General features: G+C 52.7%; 1 protein-coding gene across 6 annotated transcripts in view; it reads left to right on the forward strand.

Moving 5' to 3' along the window:
* Positions 1 to 20,221, forward strand: part of USP2 (ubiquitin specific peptidase 2) — a 57,293-nt gene that overhangs the window by 27,941 nt on the left and 9,131 nt on the right. For all 6 annotated transcript variants that reach the window (XM_073321193.2, XM_073321190.2, XM_073321192.2 and 3 more), the window contains 2 exons: positions 4,399 to 4,449; positions 11,264 to 11,387. In XM_073321193.2, the coding sequence (XP_073177294.1) occupies positions 4,399 to 4,449; positions 11,264 to 11,387 (175 nt within the window). The remainder of the gene's footprint in view (positions 1 to 4,398; positions 4,450 to 11,263; positions 11,388 to 20,221) is intronic.

The following is a 20,221-nucleotide window of genomic DNA, read 5'->3' on the forward strand; positions in this document are numbered from 1 at the left end:
CACATCACTGGAGGCCCTCAGCTGGCAGCAATGGCACTGCTAGAGCCCTGGCGAGGTGCCTCTGTGCTGAGGAGGATCCTGCTGTGCTCAGATCAGATTTGGGTCCACCGTCACCTGCCCAGGCGCCCTGGTTGTGAGCAGGGCAGGGCCTGAAGGGCAGCGGGCAGGGACTGCATAGGGGCAGCCTGCAAGGGTGACCTGGCCCCGCTCCCCAAGGGGACTTGGCTTGTGACGCCTGTGCTGTCACTAAGCAGCATGTGTAATTGTAGCTGGGTTATTTTGGGCTGTTGCTGGGGCCTCCCACACACATGCCAGGCACTGCTATTTTGGAGCTGCTGGCACAGTGCTCTCACTGCTTGGGGGGGTAATGTCACTGACATTAAGCTTCACAGGGGGTGGGGGGTGAGAGTCTCTTCCTGTACCTCATGGTGCTGGTGTCTGGAGAGCTACAGAGTCATAGCCCAGCCTTCTGCCACCTCACACCCATGGGCTCCCAGCTCTCCTCCTCCTGCCTGCAGGGGCAGGCCAGGCTAGCAGTGAGAGCACAGGGATGGGAGTCCGGGCTCCTGATTCTAGCCTCTGCCCTAGGAAGGAGTGGTATCTAGCACTTACGGTGCAGTATGGGGGATCAGGACTCCTGGGTTCTATCCCCAGTTCTGCAACTGACTCTAGTGCCTTGTCCAAGTCCTTTCCCTGCCATGTCTGTTTCATCTGTTTGATCCCATAGTTCTCTGCTCCCATGGGTTTGGCTCCTGGTCCCAGCACAGCCTGTTTCTCTGCCTGCCCCTGCTCTCTTGTTCTTTCTGGTAACATGGCCAGGATGCATGTCACTTTGAACTTGTCCAGCTGCTGGAGTCTATCACTTGTCTCTGCAAGAGATGCCTTTCTACTCTGGCTGTTCTAACTGGGGGTGACAGGGTATTGTTGAAAGGGAGCTCATGCTACTGGAGGCCTACCAGTTGGAGCAAACGCACATGGCCCTTTCCTAGCTGATAGTCAGGGCACTGCCATGAGGAAGCTCACAGCGCTGTCACTCTGGACAGCGGGGAGAGTGGCAGAGTTGGCTGGGTTGCAGTTCAGCAAGTGTACTTTAGTCGGATAGTCTAAAGGTCTGGTTGCCTGACGCTCACCCAGCTGGAGCGTTTCATGCTGAGTGGGGCTCTTCCGGCTGCCTGAACGGGGCACCCAGTTCAGGCTGGGTGGGTGGGTGAAAGTAATGACAGGAAGCTGGTTTCACATTCTAATTCAGCATTACAGGCAATAGGCATCCCGCCCATGGCTCTCTGGGCACAGCTGCCCTCTGTTAGTGCCAGGTGCACTGCTTCTTGGCCACAAGGGGTTTGTCTTTTACATGATGTGTGGGGTCAGTCCGGGGGGGGGGGCGGGGGAATGACTCAGCTTGAGTATGCAGGGTGCAGCAAGAGTTTCCCAGGAGTCCTAGCTTCCCATCCCCTCATCTGGCTACACTGCAGGGGCTGAGCAGGCTGGGACCCCCACCCCCTTGCTGTTACTTTCAGGGGCACTTCCTATTGGGTCTCATAGGAAGACAGAGCTGTTAACCAATAAGAAAGGCAGTGATGGCACAGGCTGGTTGCTATTTAAGTTCCTCCCCTTGGGCTTCTTTGTGCCACTGTACTCACTGGTCCTTCAGCAACAGCCTGGTCAGGACCAAGGAATCCCACTTTAACTCTTGCTCCCTGCTGCAATGTGGGGGGGGCTAACTCCCTGCTATAGTGTGGCCCCCCTCGGGACCTGCTCAAGGTCACACCAGGAGTTTGATGCAGAGCTGGGAACCTGTGTCTCTAACCACTGGGCCATCCTTCTTCACTAGAAAGGGGATCTCTTTGGACAGCAGTATGTTCCAGCCACCCCCATCCTGACCTCCAAGGATCCACTCAATTGGAAATCCAGGGGCCAGAGATCAGCTGTGTGGGGATTGCCTCTGCCATACAGAGTTCTGCTCCCAGGAGCTCTTGGTGCTAAGGGGGTGGGAGATGGCAGAGGAAAGGCTGCGTGGGACTTTGAGCCCAAGGCCCATCTGCAGCTGGGCTGGCTTTGTGCCTGGAGGAATCTCTGGACTGTGCCCTTGCAGCAAGGGTCTGAGGAATCCTGAATTAATGAGCTCCAGGGAGGAAACTTTACTTTCCCTGCCCCTCACCCAGGCAGTGCTAAGCTGGAGGCAGGGCAAGATGGGCCCTGCTGGGCAGCACTGTTCTTCTCACAGGCCCCTTCCCCTCCTGGTTCCCAAGGGCTGGGGAGAAAGGGGAAGGCTGAGTGCTCAGGGGAAGCTGCAGCTGAGCTCAGCTTGGCCATGCTCCTCTGAGCAGAGGAGTCAGGTCCCATTTAATCTGAGCCCCACTAAGCCCCCACTTCCAGTTCTGACCCCTCTCCACCCCCATGCACATGCAGACTGCTGCAGCTACAGCTGGTGAATTGTGGTACTGGCAGGGCTTTTAAGGGGAGGGCGGATGCTCTACCTTTCATGGCTTACCCCTTTCATCCCACCGCAGGCTGGAATGTTTCTCCTGTGGGGGTCTCTGCAGGACCATTGGGGCAGTTAACATCCTCAGTGTTTGTGTAACAACCACTCACCCATACTGTTAGCTGGGAATGAATGTAGGTCCAAATGCACAGGCCTCTGAGTTGGAGTAACTCCATTAGGAGGTAGCAGTAGTAGGCTTTTACCCTGTATGTTCACCAGCCATTGGGGAGAAGGGGGAAGAGAAGGATAGAGACACTGCTCACTCAGCCAGGCTCCTCTACTCACATGGTCCCCTGGGGAGTTCTGGCACTTGGATCCCAATGACCACTAGGAGGCAGGGCCCAGGTCATTGTAACAATGCTGGTTCTGGTGGGACCCAACTGAGTGCCAATTCAGGACAAATTGCTTAAAGCAGGGCAGTTACAGCCCAAGGTTGGAGTTTTTCCACCTGTAAGGCAAGCCAAACCATCTAGACAGTGAGAACTTGTGGTTAGCCAGTGGGGTAAAACCAGTCACACAAGCAATTCCCTTAGACACTCCAGTTTCCCAGTATCACCACCAGTGCCACTTGTTATGGGGACAGATGGTTATGAAAACCAATAACCCAGTAAGAGAAAAAAGCTTCTCGGTCCTAAAGGACCAAGCCCCAGACCCAGGTCAATATACAAATCAGATCTTACCCACAAATCACGCTGTTGCCAATCCTTTAGAATCTAAAGGTTTATTCATAGAAGGGAAAAGCTATAGACAAGAGCTAGAATTGGTTAAATGAAATCAATGACATACAGTCATGGCAAAGTTCTTGGTTCAGGCTTATAACAATGATGGAATAAGCTGCAGGTTTAAATCAAGGCTCTGGAGAACATCCACAGCTGGGATGGGTCATCAGTCCTTTGTTTAGAGGTTCTGTTTGTAGCCAAGTCCCTCCAGAGGTAGGAAGCTGGATTGAAGACCAGATGGAGGAGCTGCAGCAGCTTTTTATAGTCTCTTGCCATGTGGTCTTTGTCCCAAAGACAAGCTGTCCATCCCATGGCCTGGAAAAACCTCAGAGTTGTGTCCATAGGCAGGTCCCTGCACACCTTGCTGAGTTGCAAGGCGTGTCTGCCTCCTCTCAATGGGTCAGTTGTACAGCTGATGGTCCTTGATGGGCCATCAAGCAGGCTAGGCAGAGCTGACACCAACTTGTCTGGGGTGTCACCCAGAAGCAGAGCATAAGTTTGAAATACAGACAGTATAGAGCCAATACTTATGTCTTTAAATACAAAAGATGATACATGCACATAGCATAATCATAACCAGCAAACCATAACCTTGTCTTACACACCTCCTTTTACTCCCTTTATACAAGATTTGGGGCCACTACAGGGCCTTGGTTGCAACAATGTTCTATACGGTCCCAGTTCAAGTCAACATCACAGTCATGCTGTCATAAGGGCTAAAGTCCCACCTCGAGGGTGGAAGTGTGGGTGCCAAGGATGCTCCCCAGACTCAGCAAAAGGTGCTCTTTGAAGTATTGTATTGTTTTAAATGGGAGGTGTACCCTGAGCAAAGAACAAGAAGTCAGGATTCCTGGTTTCCTTCCCAGTTCTACCTGGCCATGTGGCCTTCGTCAGTTGTCTACCCTGCCTGGTGCCTCAGTTTCCCCATCTGTAATATGTACATAGTGACACTGGCCTGTGCCTGGGGAGGCTGTGGATATGCAGGAGTCTGAGCATCTGGAGAAGGCTTCCTGTTGGTTTACTCCTAGCCTAGATCTTCACATGGATGCTCAGATGGGCAGAAAGGGTTACAGAGGGTATGGCCCCCCAGCTGTCTGGTCACTGCTCCCCACTGTGTCTGCCAGGGGTTTTAGACTGACTGCCTGAGAGCTGCCCAAGCCCTGTCATTGATCTGCCCCCGGTGCTCTCTCTTTTCAGATCTCCAAGACAGTGCAGGGTCTGACTGGCCTCCGTAACCTTGGAAACACGGTGAGTCCCTTCCCTGCATCTCTGCTGGGCTCCCCCCCAGGGTAGTGGTCCCCTCGCACCATGCCCCATCCCCACATGCTCACAGGGGTCACCCTGGAGACATGGTCCCTGATGTGACTGCTGCACCACTAGGGAGCCCTGAATGCTGGACTGGTTTGTCAGGCTCCTGCACCCAGTCACCATCACCCACCCACGCCAAGCTGCTGCTGCCCTTCCCTGACCTGTATTACCCAAGGGGCTGGCACCCAGCCCCACCCCACCACCCGGACTCATGCACCCAATCCACAGAGGGCCTTCTCAGTTTCTGCTCAGGAAAGACTGTGCTAATGCTAGGAACTCCCTTCCTGGTTCTGCCAGCGGTCCCCCAGCCTGCTCCACCCACCACACAGCTCTTCTGTAACCACTTCCGGCAGCGGCCTCACTGAGCGGATCCCCCAGTGCTGAGCCTGCCCCTCACTTCCACACCACAGAAAGAGGAACCCAGAGTGACAGCAGACAGTCCCCCACCCACAAGCTGAGAGTCTGGGAATACCCAGTACCTGCCCACAGGGGCAGAGATCCCTAGCACCCACCCCAATGGACTGACAGCCCCAGGATGCCCTGCACCCATCCCAAGGGGCTGAGCACCCCGTGCCTGCTTTCAGTGCTTTGCCTTCTCACTGCTGGGGAGGCATTAACCCCAGGGGAAAGGGCCTGTTTGGAAACTTCCTTCCCCTGTGGCTCATCAGCGGGTGCTAGGCGCTGCATCATTAATTTGATCTGGGGCCTGTAGTAAAGCCACCCCATGCTGATTGCCCAGCTGTGGTGCTGGGTGTGCCTGGCTCTCAGCCCTGTTTAATTGGCTTTAGAGGTGGTAAAAGGGCCCTGCCCCATCCCCAGCATTCGGTCATATTTTTCTTACAGAGAGAGCTTGCTCAGCACTCACCATGTACAGAGGAGTACCCTCACTTCCCATGTCCCACTCCGGAGTCGGGCCAGGTATCTGTCACTTGTCCATCTGATGCTCTGCAGTACCAGGGCAGCAGGGCCCTCTGCTGAGGCTGCCCACAGGTGCAGGAAGGTGTTGGCATGTGGACACCTATTCACATGGAACTTGCCCCACCAATCCCAGAGCACCCAGCCACTATCAGATGGGAGCAGCTTTCTGCCCCTGCTGCCTCAGTGTGGCTTGGAGCCAGCTGCTGCATGGTGCTGAGATGCCACGAGAATAGAAATCTTAGACATGTAGAACTGGAAGGGACCTTGATAGGTATCAGCACATTCCTCTGTGCTGAGGCAGGACTCAGTATTATCATCCCTCACAGGTGTATGTCTAACCTGCTCTTCAAAGCCTCCAATGATGGAGATTCCACAACCTCCCTAGGTAATTTGTTCCAGTCTTAACTACCCTGTCAGAATGCTTTTCCTAATGTCTAACCTAAATCTCCCTTGCTGCAATTTGAGCCCATTGCTTCTTCTCTGTACCCACTAAAGACAGGACAAGAAGTCACCCTCCTCTTTATAAGAGTCTTATATACTTCTCTCTCCCCTCAGTCTTCTCTTTAAGAAGAACTCAATCCCTCCCTCCCCCCCCCCATCTTTTCTGTTAAGTCAACTTTTCTGGACATTTAAGCATTTTTGTTGGAGGAAGTCCAGAGGAGAGCAATTTGTCTGCATCTTTCCTGAAATATGGTACCTAGACCTGGATTGTGCAGGAGGTCAGACTAGATGATCATAATGGTCCCTTCTGACCTAAATATCTATGAATCTATGGACACAATACTCCAGTTGAGGCCTTAACAGTGCTGAGTAGAGCAGAAGATTTCCCCATGTCTTGCTTCTAACTCTCCTACTAATACATCCCAGAATGAGGTTTGCTTGTTTTTGCAACAGTGTTACACTGTTTGCTCATATTTAGTTTGTGATCCACAATAATCCCTTTTCTGCAATACTCCTTCCCAGGAGGTCATTTGTATTTGTGCAATTGAGTATTCCTTCCTAAGTGGAGTATTTTGCATTTGTCCTTATTGAATTTCATTCTATTTCAGACCATTTCTCCAGATCATTTTGAATTTGAATCCTGTCCTCCAAAGGGCTTGCAGCTCCTCCGAGCTTGGTATCAACTGGGAACTTTATAAGTGTACTCTATGCCATTTTCCAAATCATTTATGAAGATCTTTACTAGAACTGGACCCTGCACTGATCCCCTGCAGGACCCTGCTCAGTATACCCTTCTAGCTTGACTGTGAACCATTGCTAACTTGTCTCCTCATGTGTTGTGCACCAACCTTCTAGCAGGTTCATCTGGGCTATATTTCCCTAGTTTGCTTGGGAGAAGCTCATGTGAGACTGTATCGAAAGCCTTACTGAAGTCAAGTTTTATCACACCTCCTGTTTCCCCGCATCCACAAGGCTTGTTACCCTGTCAAAGAAGGATAGTAGTTGGTTTGACATTTGTTCTTGACAAATCTATGTTGGCCATTACCTTTTCTAGATATGTACACATTGATTGATTTGCTCCATCATCTTTATAAGTACTAAATTTAAGACAAGTGGTCTATAATTCCCTGAGTTGTCCTCCCCCCATTTTTTAGATAGGTACTACATTTGTTTTTCCAGTCTTCTGGCATGTCTCCTGTCCTCCATGAGATCTCAAAGATAATTGCTAATTGCTCAGAGATCCCTTCAGCCAGTTCCTTAAGTATTCTAGAATGTATTTCATTAGGACTGCCTACCTGCAAAAAACCAGTCTAACTTGTTTAAGTAATTCCTAACTAGAGTCTTACCCTATTTTAGGGTCAGAGCCTACTCCATGTACACTGATGTTCACTATGTTAGTTGGCCAATCTCTGCTCACTGTTGTGATGAAAACTGAAACAAAAAGGGCATTTAACACTTCAGCCACTGCTGCGTTTACTGTTATTGCTTTTCCCTCCTCACCGAGTAATGGGCCTACCCTTTCCTTGCTCTTCCCACTGCTTTACAAGCAAGAGGTTTCAACCTTTTTTCAATTGCAGACCCCTAAAATTTTTGAGTTGAGGTGCAGACCCCTTTGGAAATCTTAGGCAGTCTAAAATTACTGTTTTAATCAATTTGTAAAATGTTTTGTTAATAGGTCTTTAAAAAACTGCCAACTCTGCTAAACTCTCCCCTTAGACTTGCTTCCCATGGGATCTTACCTACCAATTCTTCAAGTTTGCTAAAGTCTACCTTCTTGAAGTCAATTGTCTTTATTCTGCTGTTTTTTCCCTCCTACCATTCCTTAAGACAGGGGTAGGCAAACTATGGCCTGTGGATCGGATCCGGCCCCTCAGGGCTTTGGATCCAGCTCATGGGATGGCCACCCCATGGCACTGCAGACCCTGCGCTGCTCCCAGAAGCAGTCGGCACCACATCCCGGGGTCAGGGGGAGAGAGAGAAGAGAGCTCTGTGCACTGCCCTTGCCTGTGGGTACCTCCCTGGAAGCTCCCATTGGCCAGGAATGGGAAACTGCGGCCAATGGGAGCTTCAGGGGAGGTACCCACAGGCAAGGGCAGTGAGCTCAGCCCTCTGCCCTGCCCCCCCTTCCCCAGGGGCCACAGGGACCTGGGGCCAGCTGCTTCCCGGAGTGGCATGGGGTTGGGACCAGGGCAGGCAGGGACCCTGCCTTAGCCTTGCTGTGTTCCCAGAGCTGCTCCAGGTAAGCAGTGCTGAGCCAGAACCTGAAGCCCTCCTGCACCCCTACCCTGAGCCCCTACACACCCCTGCCCTGAGCCCCATCCCACACCCTTCCCTGCACCACTGCCTTGAGCCCCCTCCTGCACCCCACCCCCTTCCCTGAGTCTCTTTGTACACCCTGCACCCCTCCTCTGCCCCAATCGCTTGCCCTGAGCCCCTTCCTGCACACCCTCCCACACCCCAACCCCAGCCCTACATTCATGGCCCTGCAAGCAATTTCCCCACCCAGATGTGGCCCTTGGGCCAAAAAGTTTGCCCACCCCTGCCTTAGAATCATGAACTCTTATCATTTCATGATCACTTTCACCCAAGTTGCCTTCCACTTTTGATTTTGTCTAATAGGGAGGAGCCAGCTTTCTGCAATAAAACATTAACGCCAATGCATTCCAAGAACTTGTTGCATAATCTGTGCCCTGCTGTTTCATTTTCCCCAGCAGGCGTCTGGGTAGTTGAAGTCCCCCATCACCACCAACTCCTGTGCTTTGAATGATTGTTAGTTTCTTTTAACAAGGCCTCATGCACCTATTCTTTCTGGTTAGGTGGTCAAGAATAGACTCCTGCCATGACATCACCCTTGGTTTTTACCCTTTTTGTCCTTATCCAAGTCTGCCTCCCACTTCTATCTCAACCTCAGAAATCTAGATATCTTTGATATACAAGGCAACACCACCTCCTTTTTTCCCTGCCCGTCCTTCCTTAAGAAGCTGTACCCTTCTCTACCAATATTCCACTCATGAATTTTCCCACCCTAGTTCATGATGCCTATTTGGTCATAATTGTGATAATTCATTATTTCTAGTTCTTCCTGTTTAATCACCATAAATCTTTCTTTATCATAGAGACTGCTAAGAGGTTCATTATATTTCCCCTCTTGTCCTTTGTCCCTGCTGTGATTGCCCATGTTCTGCCCAAATTCTGACCCTTCACCCTGGTCTCTAGGTTTTGGACTTGCCTGTAGGCTTTTGTCTCCTGCCCCCCCCTCAAGCCTAGTTTAAAGCCCACCTCACTAGGTTAGCCGGTCTGTATCCAAAGATACTGGGCCCCATCTCTACTCAGCAGTCTCTCTCAGACCAGCATTGTAACAGGTCAAGCACTCACCAGTACAGTGCCTACTGCTGGTTACCCTGGGAATTAGCTCTTTCAACCCTGGAGCACCTCCTGCTGGCCAGTGTCCCTCCTGCCTTCAGCCCCTGTCCCTTGGGGTGCTGCCCACAGCAGTGCCCCCACTCTCTGGGTCTCCCTTCCCAGGGGAACCCCAATCCCCTATACCCACCTTGTCTCAGTGTCCACTGCCAGTCCTCATCTAGCCCCCTCTCACCAGGGGCAAAGTGCAGTCTGTGATGGCCACTCATCATTGGCAAGGGTGTTGGATCTGCTGCCTTTCCCTGCAGTCCCAGTACCTTCCTGTCCGGCCTTAGCCTGGGAGGGCACCAGGCCTGCGCGACCCAGCACTGCTCTGTCCAAGGTACTCTTTGCTCTTCCAGCCAGGTCCACCTCTCTCTAAAGTTAGAGAGAGACTGACTGCCCCCTCGCCCTGCAGCTCTTTTATAGGGCCCAGCCTGGCCCTGATTGGCTGCCTCACAGCCTTTTCTGATTGAGTCTCAGCCATCCCTAAGGGCTGGCTTTTAACCCCTTCTAAACCGGAGCCGGGTGGCTTCCCGGCTACCAGCATCCCACTGCCGATGGAGTCTCCTGCGACTGCGGGGCCTATTTCTGCTCCTCTGTCCGTTCACGCCTCCGAGCGGAGTTCCTCTGGGCGGCGTCCACCGACTCCCTTGACGCCTTTGCGGAGCGGTGGGCGCTGTCCGGGGTTCTCTGCTCGGTGTCCCCATCCGGTTCCCTTCGTTTGACCCTTTGACCGCACTCCCGTCCCTGTTTTTTTTTCATTAGTTGTCCCCCGTAATTAGTTGGTTCTCCAGGCCCTGTGGATCTCCCCCTTAGGCTGTGGGGGGATCCTTTTGTAGTGGACGAGCTCTGCCCGCCCACGTCCTGGATTCCCAATAGGACCAGCATCCCACTGCTGAGGAAGCGGAAGCCTTCCTGGCAGCACGATGACTGTGCAGCTGTGTGTTCACCTCCAGGACATGCCTGTCTCTGCCCGGGCCCCTACCCTTGACTGGAAGGATTGACGAGAACACCGCCTGCACCCCCAACTCCTTCACCCTCACTGCCAGAGCCCCTGTGCTCACTGCCGATCTGCTCAGAGTCATGGCTTCTCCTCCTCCACCTTTGGGGGAGATTCCTCAACCCTCGTTACCAGGGCAGCATACTGGTTTTTGCTCTCTATGGACAGTGGGTTGGGAGCAGGGGTGGAGCACTGCCAGAACTAGCCAGCAGCCGGCCTCCCCTCTGTTCAAGAGCCATTTCCTCCCCCCCAGTGGCACTATTGTAGTCCTCTGCAGCTGGATTGCTTCCTCTGCCTTGGGGGTCTCCCTGTGCATGTTTTCAATGAATTCTTCCTGTTTCATGGATGGGCCTCAGCCTAGCCACCTCCTCCAGTAGCTCTCCCACCTGCTTCCTGAGAGATTTTACCAAGGGACACCTCTCACACAGGATGGTCTTCCCCCCCCCCCGCCCCCCTGGCTTTCTATGACTGGGAAATGCAGGCCACAGTCCCTGCAAATCCACACCAGGACCTAAGTAGAAGCATCCTTGGTTGTGTTCTTTGTCTGGATGCAGGTGAGCGGGAGGAGCCAGAAGTAGTGTCGGTATTAGCCACGTGGCCTTTCTAGACCATGCTGATTTTATTCTTTCTCCCTCCAACAAACTCCCTCACATCTCCCCGGTTTGCATGGCACAGACTGCCTGGGTTCTCAGCCTGGGGGCTGCAGACAGGTCCAGCGAAGTTACAAGATCAAAGAGGGGGGATCCCCAGACATTTCTGTTCTAATGAGCAGTCTCCCCCATCTGAAGAAGGCTAAAAGCCCCTGCTCTAGAGACATAGATCAGATGAGATGATCCATCTCTCCAGTGCCCTCCAGTGATGTGGCCTGCAACACCAGGTTGAGGTGGGCTTTCCCAGCCCCCTGGTACTGGTGCCCCTTTTCCAGGGATCTCCCCCACAGCTGGGATTGTCCTGTCTCCTGTTGCCATAGTTTCTCTTCTGCCTCCCCTGCAGTGTTTCATGAACTCGATCCTGCAGTGTCTGAGCAACACGAAGGAGCTCCGGGACTACTGCTTGCAGAACCAGTACGTGCGGGACCTCAACAGCAACAGCCGTATGCACACCGCGCTGATGGCAGGTAAGGGGAGCCAGCTGCCCACAGCCAGGGCTGGGAGATACCAGTGCTCCACCTGGCCCGTCCCTTTGGCAGACTGGGGGCTGAGCCGGTGCCTACAGCTTGCTCCCCTCTGGCGAGTGACCCTGTCTGAACGGGGCTCCCGGCCTCTTGGTCCTCTGGCTCTGTGTCACATGGGCACAAGAAGATTTTCCTGCAAAACTCTCCCTCGGATGCGAGAGTCATGCTGGCTTTTTTCTTCTCACATCCCCTGCCAGCCTTTGCCCTCGGTGACCCCTTTGCCACACCATCACTAGTCTACCTGCCCGGACCCATTTGGGGCACTAAGGGATAAACCCATCAACAAGAAGAAAATTGTTCCTACCACATGTGAGTCACATAGCTGGTGGTCATCAGCAGGATGCTTGCAGATGCTGGAAGTGGTGTCGTTTTTCTGTATCACGTGATGTTTAAAGGTTCCAAGGCATCCAATACGGAAAAATCACCAAAACAGCCATAACGCGAAGAAACAGTCTAATTTTGCCCAAAATTGTCAGAAAACTTCTATACGGTCAAAATAGCACTGTTTTGGAAAGTCTGGGACATATATAGGCCCAGGTGATATATTGTATGCATTTCCCTGTGCTTGTTTGCCTGCGGTTAAAGCAAAAGTCTGTAGTCACAGCACAGCATGAGTTTGTTTGTACCGTGTAATACATCAAAATATTTGTCATTATTTATAGAATGGACTGATTGGGGAAACGTTTTTCTGTCTGCTATTTTTATAAGCTACACAGATAACAACACCTCGACCCCCTAAATATAAAACATATATTTTGATGTTGTCTGCTCAACCGGAGACATATGTCTAAAGCACACAGATGCAACTATTGTTATCTTCTTACTGTCACTGAATACAATGACAATCCATGTGAATGCCTTAGAAACAGTAAGGACACTTTGCAGAAGGGCTGTGGAATGTCTTGTATGAATATATCCTGTGAATAACAAAGTATAGCCAAAAGAAAAGGAGTACTTGTGGCACCTTAGAGACTAACCAATTTATTTGAGCATGAGCTTTCGTGAGCTACAGCTCACTTCATCGGATGCAAGGGTTAGTATAGCCATGTGCTCTCAGTGTAACCTCTACATCTAACGAGGGGCTATTGAAGGTCGAATGCAGCACCCCTTCGAGCTATATTTACTCACAAACATAGTCTCAGTAGTATGCAGACAGTTGAAACATTTCTGCTCGCCCCGAGGGTCTCTGCTGAGTTCGATACTGTGCTGCTGCACTCGTCCCTGTCACAGCTGCGTGCATGGGAGCACAGCAAATCTTCCCTGCGGCAGTCGCATCTCCTCGTCGCACAGGCATTCTCACCGCCCCGCTGCGCAAAGGGCAGGGCGGCTTCCGGAGCAGGCAGCAGCACCACAATGGCAGGGACGAGACGACCCGTGCTGTCTGTCACCCGTCCGAGGGTAACAGGGGGGACTTGAAGATACCGAACTTGTTGCATGATTCCATGTGAGCTGATAATTTGCACTTTTCAGGTGCTGCCTGAAGGAGGCCACTGATGGGAGCAGTTTCTCACTTGTTTTGTTCTTCTTAGCAAGCAACCCGTAGCCCACGATCTCCAGAGCTCCTTCTTTGTACCACATTACAGTGAAGATACCAATGCGACACAGGCTGCCTCCGCTGCAAAACCTTACATGACATAAATCTCAGTTGAAAGGCCAAAGTGCCTGATGAAAAGGTAGTGGCAAATGGGGGCTCCCTCAGGCTTTCCTGTTGCAGGGGGGCCGCTTTCAGTACATATTACATGAGAATTGGGAAAACAGCTCCCTGGGTAGTCCTGTGGTCGGGCTCCATGCCCCAGAAGCAGTGAGCCGCTGGTTCAAGTCCCCTTTCTGTTTGTTGAGATCAAGTCTTGGGAACTTAATCTCTTGCCCCCGCGAGTGTTCCACTTTCACTATATATTAACCGGGGCAAAGGCAGCGCTCCAAGCCCTCCATGGTATGGGGGTTAAGGTGTTCACCTGGCATGTGTGTGCTCCCGGTTCAACTCCCCTCGGCGTTGCTTGAGATGGGAGCCTCAATTTCTTACCGCTCCAGCCTTCCACTTTAACTATATATTAACCGGGGCGAGCTAAGCTTTTCAGTCCCTCTATGGTACGGGGGTTAGGGCACTCGCTTGGATTGCGGGTGACCCTGGTTCAACTCCCCTGGGTGTCGCTTGAGACGGCATGGAGAGCCTCAATTTCTTACCGCTCCAGCCTTCCACTTTAACTATATATTAACCGGGGCAAAGAAAAGTCTCCAAGCCCTCTATGGTATGGGGGTTAGGGTGCTTGCTTGCTTGGATTGCGGGTGACCCTGGTTCAACTCCCCTGGGCGTCGATTGAGACGGCAGGGGGAGCCTCAATTTCTTACCGCTCAAGCCTTCCACTTTAACTATATATTAACCGGGGCGAGCTAAGCTCTCAAGTCCCTCTATGGTACGGGGGTTAGGGCGCTCGCTTGGATTGCGGGTGACCCTGGTTCGCATCCCCGCTCGGCGGGATAGGAGGGCCTCTGGTGGGTGAGAGGAGGCCCCTCCTAGCTGAGCAAGAGGCCCGGCACAGGGCCTCTTGCTTTTTTAATTAAAGAGGCAATGCTGCGCTACAGTAAAACCCCCCTCTCACTCTTGTCCACCCTGATCAGGATACACGCCCAGGTTGTGGCAGACCCCAGGGCACTCCCCTGCTCTTTTGAGGGGTGTGAACTGGGGGCCGCCACCTCCTGGGGAGAGTCGCTGGCGAGCGATCCCTGTCCGAATCCCCTCTCCGGCCCAAGAAGACAACGGCCTCTTGAGAAAGAGAGGGGCTTCGGACAAGGATGGCCCACCCAAAGGACGGTCGCCTAGGAGGCAGGAAATCCCTGTGCAAATCCCTGCTGAACGGGCAGCTGGGGGATTTGAACCAGGATCTCCCACAACCCAGGCGAGTATCCTAACCACTGGACTAGAGAGTGAGGGTAGCCGTGAGGCTGGGCCAGAGCCCATTTAACTAAAGTGGAACAGCTTCAACAGGCAAGAAGGAGGCGGGCAACCCCCTCACTAATAGAGAAAGGTCCAGGGGAGATTCGAACCCACATCTCACGCACCCCAGGCGCACACTGTGACCATCAGCCTACCGAGGGAGTTGTGGTAAAGAGATGCCCAAATTCCATTTAATTCAAGTGGAACAGCTTTGAAAGGCAAGAAAGGAGGCACCCCCAGAAAGACAGCCACCCACACACACACCAAGGGGGATTTGAACTCACATCTTCCCCACCCAAAGCGCACAGTCTAACCATCAGCCTACAGAGGGAACTGGGTCAGCCTGCGGCCCAAATACCATTTAATTAAAGTGGAACAGCTTCCACAGGCAAGAGAGAAGCAGCCCCCCTCCGGCAGTACCCAAAGACCAACCAGGCCTGTGTTAAACGCTCATTTCAAGCTCTTTTCAGCATCAGCAGATCTGGGGAATTGAACCCACAGCACCCACATGGAGCCCAACCACTGGACCACGGAAGGAGCGGTGCCGGGCGCTTTGCCTGAACAATAGTTAATTAACGTGGAACACCTTCTTCAGGCCAAAAAGCAAGGGACGCTGCAGATTCAATCCAGGACCACCAGCCATCTCATCAGTTTTCACAACAGACAAAGGGAGGATTTGAACCCACAGCGCCCACAAGCCAGACCAGTAGCGGAACCCCTGGACTACACAGGAAGCTGCTGAATTGGCTGGCCCAAATAATATTTCATTAAAGTTGAACAGTTTCACGGGAAAGAGGAAGGGATCACGAGACCCCCATCACTAGATTTACGGAACCACAGAACACAGACAGCCCATAGGGCAGCGCTCGTCAAACCCCCCCACAACCTTCCCAGCAGGATGAAGGGGGATTTGAACGAGCCAGCCTCCTACCCCCTCTCTGAAGTCTAACCACGGAATCAGAGAGGGAGCCGCAGCCTTTAACTGGGCTCAGGGCCCTTCAATTAAAGTGTAACAGCTTCAAGTGAGGGTGCTCCCGTCGCTGTAGCCCAGGACCCAATGATTAGGGCACTCACCCGGGTGGTAGGTGAGCCCTTTGCAAATCCCTTGTGCTCGTCAGGCAGCGGGGAGAGTTAAGAAGGTGAATGGCCATAATGCAACAGACCCATGGCCCAGCTAGCCCACTGTCCTGCTTTCCAACAGCGGCCAATGCCGGCTGCATCAAAGACAGTGAACAGAAGAAGGCAACTCTCAAGCGATCCGTCCCGTCGGGCCCCCCCTCCCAGCAGCTGGCCGTCAGCGGGCGAAGGACGCCCAGACCACGGGGCTGCGTCCCTGACCGTCTTGGCTAATAGCCACGGATGGACCCATTCGCCACAAACTTTCTCAGTCTTTCTATTCGAACCCACTTACAGTTTTGGCCCACCCCACCTCCACCGGCAACCACTTCCACAGGCTGAGTGTGCGTTGCGGGGCCAAGTACTGCCTTTGGTTTGGGTTAAAGCTGCTGCCTGCTCATTTCAGCGGGTGACCCCTGTTCTTGCGTTGCGTGAAGGGGTAAATAACACGTCCCGATTCCCGCTCCCCACCCCAGTCATGACTGGCTAGCCCTCTGTCAGAGCCAACCTGAACCGGCTCTTTGCCCAGCTGAACCTGAAGCACGCTCCCCCCCCCACCAGCCTCCCTCACAGGCGAGGCCCCAAACCACTAGGTTAAAAGTTACACAAGGGGGCCTCCGCCTCTGTCTCCTGGGCTGTTTTGTGGGGCGTTCGGCCGGTCCCTAACCAGCTCACGCTAAATGGTCCCTAACCAGCTCACGCTAAGTCCCCTGAGGGGTTCCTGGCCGTGGCTGGCAAGCAGAGGGCGGTACCTGGGAGGGGAAGACGCTGGGTCGATTTCCTTCTCCCCGCCTGATGGGCGCCGGGGAGTTGAAGAGGGCTCTGCAGTCTCTCAAGCGTGAGCCCCAATACTGAAGTAAAGAACCGCCTGAGGAGACTTCCTCGTTGTAGCTTGTCGGGCCTGTGCCACTTCCATGAAGTGGTAACGGGCCAGCCTTGCAACATGAATCCCTCTGTAGTCCAGTGGTTTGGGTGCTTACCCAGTGTGTGGGTGATGCTGGTTCAACTCCTCCCCCAGCTTGCTGAGGAAGGACTTAAACAAACAGCCATCTCCCTGTTCTCAAGCAAGTATCCAGCTTCTGGACTAAGAGGGATTCTCCTGGGGCGCTTGGGCCCCTATCTCTTTTTTTTCCTGCTGAAGCTGTTCCACTTACATGACATATTCATGGGGCCAGCAGCTCACCTAGCAGCCCACTGTAGTCTGATGGGTGTGGTGTGTGCCTAGCAAGTGGGAGGCTGTGGGTTCAAAGCCCCTTTCTTCTTGCTGAGAAGGGGTCTGAACTCCCTCTCAGGCGAATCGCCTAAGTGCTAGGCTCGGAGGTTTTCCCCTGTGGGGGCTCTCTCGGTCTTTTCTGTTGCAGGAGGGCTACATTCGGTTACATTATTCACTGGGGCAAAAGCAGAGCCACCAGAGTTGGGTGGTCCAGTGGTTGGACTCTGTGACTTGCATGTGGGAGGTTGGTGGTTCCCATCCCCCTTTTGCTTCTTCTTCTTCTTCTTAAAGAGAAGGGAGTTGAGCACTTGCCTCTCAACCAAATGGCCTAAGTGTCTGCCTAGGAAGTAGTGGGATGTGGGCTCTCCCTCAGGCTTTTCTGTTGCAGGTTGGCCGCTTTCAGTGCATATTACATGAGAATTGGGAAAGCAGCTCCCTGTGACTCCCTGAATAGTCCTGGGGTCGTGCTGCGTGCCCTGGAAGCAGTAAGCCGCTGGTTCAAGCCCCCTCTCTGTTTGTTGAGATCAAGGCTTGGGAGCTTAATCTCTTGCCCTGCAAGTGGTCCACTTTCACTATATATTAACCAGGGCAAAGGCAGCTCTCCAAGCCCTCTATGGTACAGGGGTTAAGGTGCTCACCTGCTGTGTGTGTGTGCTCCCGGTTCAACTCCCCTTGGCGTTGCTTGAGATGGGAGCCTCAATTTCTTACCGCTCCAGCCTTCCACTTTAACTATATATTAACCGGGGTGAGCTAAGCTTTTAAGTCCCTCTATGGTATGGGGGTTAGGGCACTTGCTTGGATTGTGGGTGACCCTGGTTCAACTCCCCTGGGTGTCGCTTGAGACGGCATGGGGAGCTCAATTTCTTACCGCTCAAGCCTTCCACTTTAACTATATATTAACCGGGGCAAAGAAAAGTCTCCAAGCCCTCTATGGTATGGGGGTTAGGGCACTCGCTTGGATTGCGGGTGACCCTGGTTCAACTCCCCTGGGTGTCGCTTGAGACGGCATGGGGAGTCTCAATTTCTTACCGCTCAAGCCTTCCACTTTAACTATATATTAACCGGGGCGAGCTAAGCTTTCAAGTCCCTCTATGGTACGGGGGTTAGGGCGCTTGCTTGGATTGCAGGTGACCCTGGTTCGCATCCCCGCTCGGTGGGATAGGAGGGCCTCTGGTGGGTGAGAGGAGGCCCCTCCTAGCTGAGCAAGAGGCCCGGCACAGGGCCTCTTGCTTTTTTAATTAAAGAGGCAATGCTGCGCTACAGTAAAACCCCCCTCTCACTCTTGTCCACCCTGATCAGGATACACGCCCAGGTTGTGGCAGACCCCAGGGCACTCCCCTGCTCTTTTGAGGGGTGTGAACTGGGGGCCGCCACCTCCTGGGGAGAGTCGCTGGCGAGCGATCCCTGTCCGAATCCCCTCTCCGGCCCAAGAAGACAACGGCCTCTTGAGAAAGAGAGGGGCTTCGGACAAGGATGGCCCACCCAAAGGACGGTCGCCTAGGAGGCAGGAAATCCCTGTGCAAATCCCTGCTGAACAGGCAGCTGGGGGATTTGAACCAGGATCTCCCACAACCCAGGCGAGTATCCTAACCACTGGACTAGAGAGTGAGGGTAGCTATGAGGCCGGCCCAGAGCCCATTTAACTAAAGTGGAACAGCTTCAACAGGCAAGAAGAAGGAGGCAGGCAACCCCTCTCGCTAATAGAGAAAGGTCCAGGGACACGCACCAGGGGAGATTCAAGCCCACATCTCACACACCCCAGGCACCCAATGTGACCATCAGCCTACAGAGGGTGTTGCAGTAAGGAGAGGCCCAAATACCATTTAATTCAAGTGGAACAGCTTTGAAAGGCAAGAAAGGAGGCACCCGCAACGCTACCCAGGGAGGTTTGAACTCACATCTCGCCCACCCAAGGCGCACAGTCTAGCCATCAGCCTACAGAGGGAACTGGGTCAGCCTGAGGCCCAAATACCATTTAATTAAAGTGGAACAGCTTCCACAGGCAAGAGAGAGGCATCCCCACCCCACCCCCAATCACAGAACTCCAAAGGTCTGGGAACACCTACCAGGGCTGCATTTGCCACCTCTCCAAATCTCTTCTTAGTACAGGCACAAGGGCGATTTGCAGCAGGGTCCCCCACAGCCCTTGTGAGGACCCTAACCATCGCACTAAAATTACACAGAAGGCCTGTGCCTCCTTCCCCCTCTGCTCAAATCTGTTTTGTATGATCTTCGGCAGGTACATATCAATCTGACACAAAATGGTTCATGCACCTAAGTCAGCTTACTCCAGGAGGGGTTCCTGGCTGCAGATCACAAATATATCTCGGTCCCAAGCTGCCTAAAAGGGTCAGGGCTTAGCACCGCCCCTCTTCTTGGCATGTCCCAGTGGCTAGCTTCGGCAGTTCTGTGACTGTCATTCTTGTTTTTATGTATCCCATTCTTTGGTACCTGTCTCTGCCCCTTCCTCCAAGACAGAGTCCAAGCCCCTAACTCAGGCATTGGGAATCCCATTGTTGTTCCAATGATTTTCTAGGCATCTGGAAGCCAGGGCAATGGTGAGATTGCCACATCTATACCCCCTTGTGGGTCTGGTCCACAATGCTGAGACAGAGGGGAGCGGAGACAGAGTATACTTGGTCCATATTACAAGCAAAGAGCACTGGGAGGTAAGGGAGCTGAGAACAGGCATGCCAGGGGCATGTAGTCCTGAGACCAATGGAGAAGAGGGATTGCTGTCAGTGGGGATGCTCTGGCATTCATACAATAGACATCACTAAGTCCAACAGAGGTGTGAATGGGTGTGCTTTGTGAATGCTGCAAGCCCTGAGATCTGGGTGGGCAATGCAGAATAGACACTGAGAGACCAGGTGACAGCTTATGCCAAGGCCCCTCGGTCTCACCTGAACACTGACAAATACCTGGCTGGAACCCATCTGACTCACCTGTGTGTTAATATTGTTAAAACAGACATTAGAAGTGTAAGAATGTGTTTAGATTTTATAAAACGTTTGTAAATTGCTGCATGCATTAATCTCGCTTATAATATCTGTACCCAATGGTATAAGGTAATATTTAAGTGTTTGCATTGTAATCCTTGGTAACTGTAAATCACGAATGAGGAGAAAGACATCAGGTCGTGTGAAATGCTGGTGTGCAGAAGGTGTGATGTCCTGTCCTGCCCAACAGAGAAGGCCCATCAATGGCAGATGAACTACTGTGGAACCTTAAAAGGGAGAAAAGACCTCTTTGGTTTCTCTTCTCTCTCCAGCTCAGCGGCTGTCGTCAGCCAGCTCTTTCTACTGTGCCACCGAAAGCTGAAGTAGAGTCACTTCTACTGACAGCATGAATGTTTGACAACATACAACACATGTCTGTTCCCAGCTCTGCTTCTTCTTTTGATCAGTTGTTTTGTTGCGATTATCAAATGATTTGAGATTGTGCCTTTTTATGGGCTCAGAGACGTCTCCCTCACCCCTTTGCAGCCTCCTGGTTACAAACTGTTTCATTCCT

This window comes from Lepidochelys kempii, chromosome 22 (genome assembly GCF_965140285.1).
Source record: "Lepidochelys kempii isolate rLepKem1 chromosome 22, rLepKem1.hap1, whole genome shotgun sequence".
NCBI classification, from domain to species: domain Eukaryota; kingdom Metazoa; phylum Chordata; order Testudines; family Cheloniidae; genus Lepidochelys; species Lepidochelys kempii.